General features: G+C 43.7%; 1 protein-coding gene across 1 annotated transcript in view; it reads right to left on the reverse strand.

The window, feature by feature from the left end:
• Window positions 1-5,246, reverse strand: part of SMC2 (structural maintenance of chromosomes 2) — a 50,750-nt gene extending 45,504 nt beyond the window's left edge. The window contains exons 1-2 of the mRNA XM_083179603.1: window positions 5,024-5,246; window positions 1,436-1,620 (exon numbers count right to left, since the gene is read on the reverse strand). Coding sequence (XP_083035729.1) covers window positions 1,436-1,603 — 168 coding nt within the window. The 5' untranslated portion in view covers window positions 1,604-1,620; window positions 5,024-5,246. The remainder of the gene's footprint in view (window positions 1-1,435; window positions 1,621-5,023) is intronic.
• Window positions 5,247-13,025: the final 7,779 nt, after the last annotated feature.

A 13,025-nucleotide genomic window follows, 5' to 3' on the forward strand; every position in this document is an offset into this window, starting at 1 on the left:
TATACCCCTAGATGAATTCCCTGAGGGGTGTAGTTTGCAAAATGGGGTCACTTGTGGGGGGGTTCCTAACTTTTAGCATCTTATGGTGCCTAGAAACCTACATGGTACCTAAAAAATAATCTCATAAAAAGGAGGCTCCAAAATCAAGTAGGTGCTCCTTCTATTATGAAGCCTGTGGTTTGGTCACCGTGCACACTAGGGCCACATATAGGATATTTATGAAAACAAAAGAATTGGGGGAATCAATTTTCAGTCACATTTCTCTAGTAAAATGTACTGTGTTCCTTAGAAAAATGTATTAAAATTGCAAATCTGCAAAAAAAAAGAAATTTTGAAATTTCACCTACACTTTGTTTTAATTCCTGTGAAACACCTAAAGGGTTAACAAACTTCCAAAATGCTGTTTTGAATACTGTGAGGGGTGCAGTTTTTGAAATGGCATCATTTATGGGGGTGTCTCACATACAAGTCCCTCAAAGTCACATCAGAACTGAACTGGTCCCTAAAAAAATCAGTGTTTGAAATTTTCTTGAAAATTTGAGAATTTGCTATTCATATTGTAAGCCTCCTAGTGTCCCAAAAAATTAAAAGGAAGTTGAAATAATGATGTCAACATAAAGTAGACATATGGTCTATGTTAGTTATTCACTATTTTGAGTGGTAAGATTATTTGTCTCACAAGCAGAAAATTTAACATTTTGCAAATCGCTAAATTTTCCATTTTTTCACGATATTTTGGTATTTTTCACAAAAAAACACAGACTGTATCGACCCAAATTTACCACTAATTTGAAGTACAATGTGTCACGAAAAAACAATCTCAAAATCACTGGGATAAGTAAAAGCAAAAAAAAGTTATCCCCACTTAAGTGAGACATGTCAGATTTGAAAAAAAGGGCTCTGTCAGGAACGCAAAAACTGGCTCTGTCAGGAAGGGGTTAACATCTGGAGGGCCGGTGTTGCCCAGCCCTGCACTAAGGCGTGGCGGGAGAATAAAATAGTGTGCCGAGCACAGCGAGGCACCGTGCCCGAAGCCTTGTGAGCGAAGCGAGGGGCTGCGGTTGACTTCCAACGGTGTCCATGTTGACTGTGTCGATATTCGGGTAAAAAAAAACCTGAAAAACCCCATGTCGACCTAACACATATGTCGACCCATACCTCCCACCATTACCCTCTCCAGGAGGGACAAAATGCTCTGTTCCTGGACTTCCCTCTTAATTTATGATTACCATCACCTGTGGTGAACACAGTTACTGATGAGAAAGATATTTCACTACAGGTGATGGCAATCAATAATTAAGAGGGAAGTCCAGGAACAGAGCATGTTGTCCCTCCTGGAGAGGGTAATGTTGGGAGGTATGCAACCTAGAACCCTGTCGACCCAACCATGGTCGATAAAACGATACACACACACACACACACACACACAATTTACCTGTGTAAGATTGGAAATACCAAGAAGGAAACAAATGGAATCCAGAATATTGGACTTGCCACTGCCATTAAGTCCAGTAATAGCATTGAAGAGTGGATCAAAACCATTGATCTCTGTTCTCTGAGCATAAGACTTGAAGCCCTCAAGAATAACGGATTTTATGTGCATTTTTCTTTTTGTTGTACCTGAAAGAGAATCCAATTTACCATATGAGAAGTTTGCATTTCAATTAGTGTAGCAGTCAATTAATTTATTAAATGCATTAAAGATAAATCTCTTGACAGGGTAAACTACTGGCCAGCAAGTAGTTTATTTTAGCTAAAACCAGAACATATACCACTGTATTGCTTTACATCCAAAACACATAAACGTGTATGGGCAGCATCCAGCATGAATACAGCACATCTGGAAGTGTGACAGTAATGACAACACCTGTGCGCCAGCTATTTGGTCTGGAAAATCGGTACTTATATGTTAGTTGGGTGCCCCCTATAGTTAGCATGCTCATACCCCCACTATACATGTCGGCATGGAGTTGATTCTATATAGTGTGGCGAGCGCAGCGAGCCCGAAGCGTGGCGATACCCGCAAGGGGACGCGGAAAACTAAGCAAATAGCTTAGTGGGCGCCCAACTAACATATAAGTACCGGAAAATCTTTTCCAAACCAGTCCAAGATCTCAAGGACTGGTTTGGGAAACCCCTGGCTTAAACGAAACAGTGTACTGACAATATAAAAAATGGATCAATGCTATATTCTTTCATTATGGGAAATAAAAGAAAAATAAGAACTTTAAGTGGCTACAAATAAACCTGAGTATCCATTTTACAGTGTTGTTTATTATAACTTATAAATAAGGCAAACTAAAGTAAAAGTAACCGAGTAATCAGCTAAATGTCTGGCTGTAATCATGCCTACACACAGGGCCTTATTCTAGTTCACTCTTTCTGACAAAATCCGATGGGCAAAACCATGTGCACTGCAGGGGGGCAGCTGTAAAATGTGCAGAGAGAATTAGATTTGGGTGAGTTATTTTGTTTCTGTGCAGGGAAAATACTGCCTGCTTTATTTTTACACTGCAATATAGATCTCACTTTGAAGTGAAACCCCACCCATATCTAATTCTCTTTGCACAGGTTGAATCTGCCCCATCTGCAGTGCACATGGTTATGTCCATCTAAAGGTGCCCATACACGTTACAATTATTGTATACAATATTGTATACAATATCGCATCTCATAGCATATCGGTTTAGCGATGAGTACAAAAAGTATGTGCACATACTTTTTGTACTAGATCTCATCTCATCTGATCTCATCGCAAAACCGATATGCTATGAGATGCAATATTGTATACAATAATTGTAACGTGTATGGGCACCTTTAGAAAGATTTTGTCAGAAAGAGTGAACAGTGAAGGCCCACAGTGAGGTGTGCGCTAGGTGCGATTTGAGCTATACAAGTTGAACTTTATACACGGTGCTATTTCAAATATATAAGATTTGAACTACATAAGATTTGGACTAGACTTCAATATGTAATTTCAATATGTAGAGTACATATTGCATGCCATTCCCTATGCAGGGTGCAATTTGAAATAGACATGATGCGATGTAGTACAAAAATACCTGCCTGCACATACAATTTTCCTTGTGATATGGACTACATGGGAGCCCGCATTGCATGGCAAAATAAACACAGTATGATTTGAACTAGACGAAGTGTGATGTGATTTTAATGGGGAAGTGGTATTAAGCCTGGTAACGTGATAAAACAGTGATAAAGTGGAAGTTGATAAAGCACCAGCCAATCAGCCGTGTTTGAAAAAAATGACAGGAGTTGATTGGCTGGTGTGTTATCACCTTCCACTTTATCAGGCTTAATACAGCTGTAGCAACTATCAATGTTGCAGCAATCCGGCCGCTTGTGCTTTCTTGGCATGCCAAATTTGCTGCCGCAGAGCCAAATCTCCATGCCGCGATATCGCTGCTCAATGCATTTCCATAAGTAACAGAAGCATATTAGATGTCCGTGCATGGTGAAATGATGCCAAACGACACAGAAGTCACACGTAGCAATTTTTGCAGCTGCATCTGTTGAATGTAACAAACTCCACATTTATTTATTTTATTATTTATTAACAGTATGTAACTTGTATAGCGCACACAGATTCCACAGCGCTTTACAGAGAATATTTGAACACTCACATCAATCCCTGCCCCAGTGGAGCTTACAATCTATATTCCCTACCACATGTACACACACCCACAGACATTCTAGGGTTAATTTTGCCTACCAGTATATTTCTGGATTGTGGGAGGAAACCAGAGTACCCAAAGTAAACCCACGCAAGCACGGGGAGAATATACAAACTCCACACAGTTAGGGCCATGGTGGGGATCGAACCCATGACCTCAGTGCTGTGAGGCAGTAATGCTAACCATTACACCATCCGTGCTGCCCACAATGCATAATCCCATATAATGTGTAGCATATTAGGGGAGAAGATGCAACCACATGATGGGGTTAATTCAATATGGTGTTAAGCGAATTGCACTCTCCAATTCTTAGTACATCAGCCAGAGCTGGCCCTAGGCATCAGCATACTAGACAATTGCCTAGGCCTGGCATTGGTCTATGCCTAGGGGTGGCAGCCTCGTATGCCATAGGTGATCAGTGGGGGCTGGGCCGCCAATCAGTGAATGTTATTGAATATTGCCTGCCCGGCAAACACCCATCCACCCGCGGTAACGCCAGAGTGGGTCCTAGGTGCTGCGACTCCAGGCAGGTGCTACAGACACGTGGCCGGGCTCACCGTCAACAACTTCATGGGCAGACCGTGGCACAGCAGATTTTTAATAGTAAGTAAACGCAGCAGCAGCTGCATATATGTATATTTTAACTACAGTACATTTACATAATATTTTACTGAAGGGCACCCTGGTGGCTAAACATTATGGTCCTGATTCTGATCAACACACCCCCCTGCACGTTCGCACAGGCGAGCGATGTTTAGCGACTGCACATTGTGAGCTGGTATGGCAATTATTTGCCGGTCTGTTCGCACTTAGCAGTGTGGACGGGGGCAAGGGGTCACACCCATGGGAGCGCCCAGCGTTTCATTGGCGTTACCATGGAAATGCGCCCGTGATGCCTGTGCGGGCAGCTGACGTCAGCTGCCCAGCCGCTTCACGTACAGGGAAGCCACAGATCTAAGACACCAGAGAGATGTCTTAGATCTGCAAGCACTGTAGAAATCATCTAATGGTTGGCACTCTGCAAGCAAGGCTACGAATGGATGTTTATGCTAAACAGCCATTCGCATGTGTGCTGGGAAATCAGCGTGCCGGGAAGGGATGAGATTGCCAGCAACATTCTTGCTTTGGGCATTAAATTGGATAAGGCCGGCTATGACATCTGCTCCAAGACAACACTACATTAATTGGTGCCTAGTATTCCCATCTCTATCTGCAGGCACAGCCCCGCCCCTTCTCATAAGGCGAGTAGCGTCGCAGCAGCGCACACCCGGCCGCAGCCATACAGACAGCACAGCCCCGAACCCCGGTATACGTACGGCAGACACACTTACCAGCACTCCTCTTTCAGCTGAGCAGCAACGCTGTTTTCGCGCCCGGTGGTTTCGTATTAGACGTTATGAAGTTACCTGGGAAGTCCTAACAGGAGCCCGAACTCTTTTTGCGGTAAAGAGCCAGGTTTAATAAAAACATTGCTTACAGGAAAACAAACAACAATTATTATGTCATATATTTAGCTTCCTATATTATATCGTTATATCTTCCAGTTTCCAACATCATTCATATATTGTTTTTCAGACAGGCACTATTACGGCAGCCCTACATACACACTCTTCCACAAATAAGACCCAAAAGGGGAGGGCGGGTAATTTGAATCACAGACGTATGTTGGGGGCCGTAAGGCATGTATTCCTAGTGGCGGAAACTCTGAGTGACGGTCATATGATGTCAGTGATGCTGAATCGGCCATTTTTGGAAAGGGCAAACTTTTCTATAAATTGCGCAAAGAGATGAGAAGTATGATGAAGCAGAGCCGTTCGTGCAGCATGTAGCTGTGTCAATCGAAATCTGGGAAGAAGGTTAAGCTTTAGGTTTTTGTGATTGAAAATATATTTTTATATTGCTCAAGCCTGAAGCTAATGTATCTCAACAAGGGATCAGTTAGATATCTATATGTCTAGTGTCTATGCGGCTCCGAAACACTGCCATCTGTTGGAAGTGAGTGAAACTACATTTAGCTTTGGAAGCATTTGCTTCGAGTAGGCTTACTAGTTTATTCATATTTGTGCAGGACATTATTTGGTTCCATTTAATGGAGTATTTAAATTGCTGGGCTTGACCAGAAGTGTGTGGGACATCAGTCAAATCGATGCGTTTTGATGAATGAAGAAGAGTTTAATTTAGATGAATGGAATTTATTTTTTGTCCCAATATGCTGCCTTTTATTTTTGTAAGGTAGTCTCATGCTATAATATTATTATTCCATGCTCCTTTGTGTAACTGGTTAAAGCATGAAAATGCACCCAAATGCAGACACTAAATAGGTAAAGCTGGGCACACTGCGTTTTGTTTTGTGCGATCGCCTATGAGTGATCACATTAACATTTTTATCATGCATATCTTCCATACCCTCCAACATTTGAGGAGTAAAAATCGGTACAACTGCAGAAAAGGGGCGTGGCCACGAGTAAAGGGGGCATGGCCACGACCCCTACACTTAAAAAAAAAAAACACAGCATCATGCACTTACTTAGGCTCCGGGTCACCAGGGGTCCCACTCAGTAGTCCACTCCAGACAGATCCCCCTCATGCGCGCCCCGGCTCTTGCTGCTACACCTGACCGCGCACTCAGTCACTGACGCCCACCTCTGCAGTACTCCTATCCGTCCCCTGAGCGCCAGACTGTGCGCAGGGTGCGGCAGTGACGTCATGCAATGACCACTGGCACCGCAAGGGACCTTTGGGAATGGGACCAGAGAGGGGAGAGCCGGGCAGCTTAAAAAAAAAAAATCGGTACAAAATGCTTTTGCTGGTACAGTACTGTTAAAAAACGGTACTGTACCGGCAAAATCGGTACAGTTGGAGGGTATCTTCTAGTGTCGTACTTCCCCCAAATGACCCTCTCCAGGAGGGACACAATGCTTTGTTTCTGGACTTCTCTTTTAATTTAGGATTACCATCACCTGTTTTAAACAGGTTAATTGCTCAAAAAGACGTTTCACCACTCATCAATGTAATCCTAAATTAATAGGGTCCAGGAGCAGAGCATTGTGTCCTTCCTGGAGAGGGTCATGTTGGGAGGTATGTAGCGTATGCCCACTATATTGTTAATGGTGCGAAATCTCGCAGTTGATTAATGACCCCACCTGTTATCTGAACATGTAGTCAAATCTGCCTATGTTGTCAATGATGGCATGTTCAGTGGGGGGCATACTTGCCTACCTGACCCTCTCCAAGAGGGAGAAAAAGCTCTGTTCCTGGACTTCCCTGGTAATGTATGATTGCCATCACCTGTGGAGAGCTAGGTAATTGATAAGAAAGGTGTTTCACAGGTGATGTCAATCATACATTACCAGGAAAGTGCAGGAACAGAGCATTTTCTCCCTCATGGAGAGGGTCAGATAGGCAAGTATAGTTGGGGGGTGGGGATTTGTTTAATCTGTTTGCGCTAGGTAGTTCATTCGGACAGTACCACCGATATCGTTAACAATGTTGGCTGTGCCACAAATCGTATAGTGTGCACCCAGTTTATATAAACGTTATAAAATAATGTAAACCTTTGCGTATATTTACTAAGTGGTGGCTTTTCACAGTTGCTGCTTGTCTGTGGTTCTGGTTGTGGGATTTAAAAGGGCAATAATATTAAACCCCAAACCAGAATTGTTTTATTATTACTGCCATTGTAAAGCTCACAGACATACCCCCTGCCAAACAATGACTTGGCGCCATTGTTTGGCAGTCCACAAAGCTACTCATCTGCTGGTAATACAAGCAGATTAACGGCTTTCTCTGGGATGATGCAGGAGCGCTCATCGCCGGGCCGTACACACTGGGCAGCTTTGAGCTGAAAGCCATTGAAACCACTAAGTTTGAGCATCTTTCAGCTCAAGATCGTCCATTGTGATAAAGACAAAACTCGCTAGCAGCCATATTTGGCCATTATAATGAGCACCATTTTATTGATGGATTTATATGTCCTCAGCAGATTATTTGTTGCCACGTAAATGCAATTTTCTTTGGAAATACTCTAAAGGTGCATACACTGTGTGATATTTTTTTTTGTATTTGTTATTTTTTTGACTATTCGATTACCCTTAATCTCCCCAGAGCCCAGAACCATACAATCTTTATATTTACTTGAGATTTTGACTATACTAGACTGCAGACAAGATACATTCGAGTATATTTGTGTACAGAGTCTATTTTTTTTCTTGCAATGCCAATCTCATGATGTGATTTGAGATTCCAATTTTGACTATATGGGCAAAATTGGAAGAAAAGTTTGCACAAATCACATCACGTGTATGCACCTTTTTAAATACTTTTACACCATGTTTGTTTTGCTGCATTTATTTTTGTCTTCTAACTCTAAACGCTGTCTATTGTTTATTTTTACTTGCTAAATATAAATTGCCATGAGAGGGCTAAAGACCCCCATACACCTATGCGATTTCACCCAATTCGATAGATCGGTCCGTGAAATAATCCCAAATCGCATGTGTTTGACGTTGTGTCCTATATGAAGGACAGTCCTGTTCAGATCGCAGTTGGAGGTCAGACCTGCCTGCACATCTGACCTGACTCAGACCCCATCTGGCAGTGGGTAAAAGCAGCAGCAATGATAACCTTTTTACAAAAGAGAGAGTTGTCTCTATTTGGGCAAGTTTTGTGTCTTTCATTGCAGATTTCTTGGGCCCAAAAGCCTGGAATACATGCATCCATTACTAAATAGATGATGATTGATTTTTTTTATTAAGAAACATTTCTAAATTTCAAAGAATGCACACTTGCAGAGGAAAGCAATATTTGTGGGCTATTTTATTAGAACTGCAGTATAGCTTTTATTTTTTTTTAGTAGACATACATACATTCATCAAATGACAATTCCAATAAATCTCTTATCCCGGCCTTTAACTTACGCAAACATAGTATACATCATATTTTTTCGCGCCCCCCCCCCCCCCCTGATGTTGATATATTGACATAATTCAAAAAGCCTTTCTGACCTTCCCCTGGTAGCAGCCCAATAGCACGTCTAAACTCCCTCTATAACGTTCTGTATCAAGTGACCCACCAACTCCGGCTTCTAAAAATTTTCCTTTCTCACTTTTTTTTCTCCTCTTCCCCCTCCTTCTCTTTTCTTTCTTTCTTTTCTTTAATTAGCTAGATTTTTAAGTTAAACCCCTTATATAAGCCATACGTTTAATATTATTCCGGGAAGGATTGTAAAACATTCCAAATTATTCTATTCTTATATCTGAGACACATACAGGTATTACAATATATTTCTGGGATCGAGTATAGGATTTAAACATTGGCCTCTTTTTATAATACTTTAAAGTGGATCAAATAAGCCCTGGCCTGCCATCTCTTATATATTTAGCCAGATCCGTCACTCAAAGCAGTGTAGCTAACGGTGGGCTCCACGGGTGATTGACAGGCCCGTCCACCATTAGCCACACTGCGAAACCTGGCCTCTTCCGTTCTACACACCACCCCCCTTGCCCTCTGTCCTACACACCAGCTTGCACATATCCGCCCCCTCCTCGGCCACCACTCCCCAAACACGGCCAAACCCAGCCCCACGGCTACACGCTGCCCCCCCCCCCCCCACATCATCCGTCCGGCACACAACCTCCCACACTACCCACTCCCTCCAAGTCCAGCACTTACCATGGCCGCCCATACACGGGCAGCCCTAAGGCAACACACCGCGCCCCCCAGCCTCACGATCATACACGGGCAGCCCCACGGCTACACACCGCCCACCCCCCCCCCCCCCCCCGCCTCACTCTCCTACACGGTCAGCCCCACGCAGCGGCGTAGCGAGGGCGGAGCGTGCGAATGCGCGCAGTACCGATGAAATCTGAATAAGGCCCTCATTTCGCAAAAACACGGCGACAAATTCCCTGCTTCACCAAAACAGTGCGCATTTTCCACCTGTCAAGAAGGGGCTCCCCAAAGGAGAATTCCTCCGTACAAAAAGGAATTGCTCGGAGGAAGGGACATATGAGCAAAGGGCGGATGAACTAAGTATGAGACTGAAAAACAGAGGTTACAGCAATCGATCCATACGCACGGCCAGGAAAGCAGTCAAAAATATTGACAGAGAAACACTTCAGATTCCCAAACTTAAGAACCAGGTAGTACAAGAAAAAGTATGCTTTATAGGAACATTCTGCCAAGAGTGGAGAGAAATACAACACACTCTCAACAGACACTTGGATATCCTGAAAACAGATAAGGACCTGGATAAAATACTGGGTACCAAAGTAGATATCAGTTGGAGGCGGAGTCAAAATCTGAGAGATACACTGGTCCACAGCCACTTGGAGAAGAAAATAAGATCTGCAATCTCCAAGAAAGGTTTCTATAAATGTGGTACCTGCAAGTTTTGTTCCCTGACGACTCGGAAAGATTCCTACACTGATAGATTCAATAAAACCTGGAGAATCGGCCACTATATTTCCTGCGATACGGCTGGAATTATCTACAACTTGGAATGCCCATGCGGCAAGCAGTATATAGGAAAGACTCGGAGGCCGTTTAAGAAGAGGCTGTCAGAACATCTAACTAGCATAAAAAATGCCCAAAGAGACCGGGAGAATATGAAAACCCTCACCCCAGTGGCCAAGCACTTCTTGAGATTTCATCAAGGGAACTCACTAGGCCTTAAGGCATACGGCATGCTTAAGGTCGAGATGGGCATAAGAAGGGGCGACTGGGACAGGGAGTTACTCAAACAGGAGACCCGACTGATCTTTCTAATGAGAACCATGGCCCCACATGGCCTAAATGAGGAGAACAATTATACAGTCTTTCTCTAGAGCATAAAGGGTGAAATGTCACCCAAGATATTTCTCTCATTCGGCCTCACTTCATTCTCCCCCATTTTTTCTCCTTTTTACCCCTTCTTTCCCTTCTTTAAATCCTGTATACCAGGAAACCATATTGTATATGCCACCCTCTCTCTGTAGCAGGCTCAAAATGTCCAATATGACACTACAATGTGAATAAATCTGGGGAATGAGTCAATTGGAACGGTCCCACACAATGGGCCTTATTCTGCTTGGAGCGTCCGGGCCGTACGCGTACGTCCCGGGGTTTTTTACGATCTGCGCATGTGCAGATACGCTAATGCGCCGGCGCGAACACTCCACAACGCTTACGGCCGGTGTCTCAACGTGCGAAAAAACCTGTACGCGAGCGTACGGGTAATGGGGCGGCATAGGGGCGTGTTGATGGGAGCGGCCGAAATAATGAGGGAAAATGGGCGTAAATATGGGCGTACACGGGGGTGTGCACCAGAAATGAGCGGTGCTACTACCGCACGATCGACTAAGGCACCGTTCGTTTCGGACACCAAACAGGCGGCCGCCAACCGCCAGCTAAAACCACCCCTACAGATACCGCATGCCAGCGTGCGCCTGAGTTGGCTAATTAACGCTGATTACTACTCAAACACATACACCTGAATGTAATAAGCAATGCTGCAGTCTATTAACTACAAACCATGATTTCACTGCCTGCAAGCCACACATGCAGCACGCAAACACATTGGAAGCTTATGTTTCTATACTTCTCCACATTTAAAGGTTTGTTTAATTTAAGGTAAGAATCTTTTTATACGCTAAGGTAGGTATTTGCTAAACAGACACATTCACTACCTGCTTTCATAGACTTTACGCAGTAGCACACTCAATCTACACAAGTCGACATGTGTCAACGTGTTCACTCTAATACTAACATAGGTTTTGTATTTAGGATACAATAACATAAACCACATCTAACACTTACAAAGGATGTTTCAGCAATGTTTGAAGCCCATGACCACTATTTTCCACACAATCTTTGTATAGTACCCAAAATAATGACCTGTACCACTATCTCATCTGCTATGATTTGGATTTGACTACACTCTGGATGTAAGATGCCACCAATCACATTATTGCACTCTCATCTCTCTAACAAAGGATTCCTACATCTGATTATGACACTGTCAAATCATATATATTTAAAAAGTTATGCATGTTTGTTCACAAGCTAATTTATCATGTTTGGCCCATTCACACATCTTTTTTTAGGGAGGACACATATGCATTCCTACAGAAATTTACCTTTTCACCCTTGTTTGTCTGCCTCACCCACTCCATGAGGAAAGCATTGTTCTGGACCTGCTTTTACCTACTACTGTAGGAGCTACCTCACCTGCACACAAACTGCTTTCTCACCTATTAAGTTGCTCTGCACATGTGCTGACACAAACTAATTAGCAGGGAAAAGTTGGATAGGAACATGGGAATGGCCATGGAGAGGGTTACACATGGGAAACTTCCACCACACTTCAACAAATGTTCAAAAATACCCTGGTCAGTAAGTACACATAAATCTAGTATTTGTTTCACACAAGAAATTACACATACCACAATTTTGTTTTAATTTGTAAAATAAATTTATTTGCTGTTCAGCATCACAGCTTGACACTTTAATGTGAGAAATCAAATAAACAAATAAAATAGACACACAAATAATAAAACAGCCAGAACAAGAGGTTGCATATCTCCAAACATGTGTTACCCTGCAAATGCAATGGTGAAAGAAATGGGGTCACCAGAATACGTACTGCAACAACCAGGGTGAATACTAAGCAAGATACACACCACCAAAAAAAAATATCCTGCATTTGTAGAGGTCAAAATACGAACTTTCATGCCCATGGCACGCAAATGGATCGATGGGCAACTCAGGAAGCGGATGTCCAGTGCAATTTAAACCTTTGGCCTCCAACCACAGAGGAAGTGAACCAGGTCTCATTTGGGCCCTTTTTTGCCCCTTTTAGATGGGGCCTTGGGGACAGGGGCCTTTGGGTCAGCTGGCTTTCGGCGTCTTCCCCTAGTCGACACAGGAGGGTCAGCCGAGGTGGAAGGTTGGGGAGCAGCTTGGGGTGGGGCAGCAGATGGGGGATTGTCCCTTAGGGACCTGGCGGTGGACAGCTGCTCCGCAATAAGTTCATTCTGGCGGCTGAGGTGTTGGCCAATGCTTAGCATGCCAGCCGCCAGAGTTTCATTAATGCGGTTCAACGCCTCAACCTGCAGCTGGTTTGTGGCCTTCCACTCCGCCAGAAAATCCGCCACCTGCTGCTGACGGATCGCAGCATCCACCCCTTGCTGCTCGATCCTGTCCAGCGTCACCAACAGGCTCTCACTCAATGTCTCCTGTGGCTGGGGCTGGGGGCGACGTCTTGCTGGAGGCTGGACCACCTGCTCCACCTGTGGCTCTGCAGATTAAGATGCTGCCGGTACATCCTGACTTTCTGCTTCTGCTAGGATAAGAATT

The sequence above is a fragment of the Crinia signifera genome, chromosome 1 (assembly GCF_055691185.1).
Source record: "Crinia signifera chromosome 1, ASM5569118v1, whole genome shotgun sequence".
Classification (NCBI taxonomy): Eukaryota; Metazoa; Chordata; class Amphibia; order Anura; family Myobatrachidae; genus Crinia; species Crinia signifera.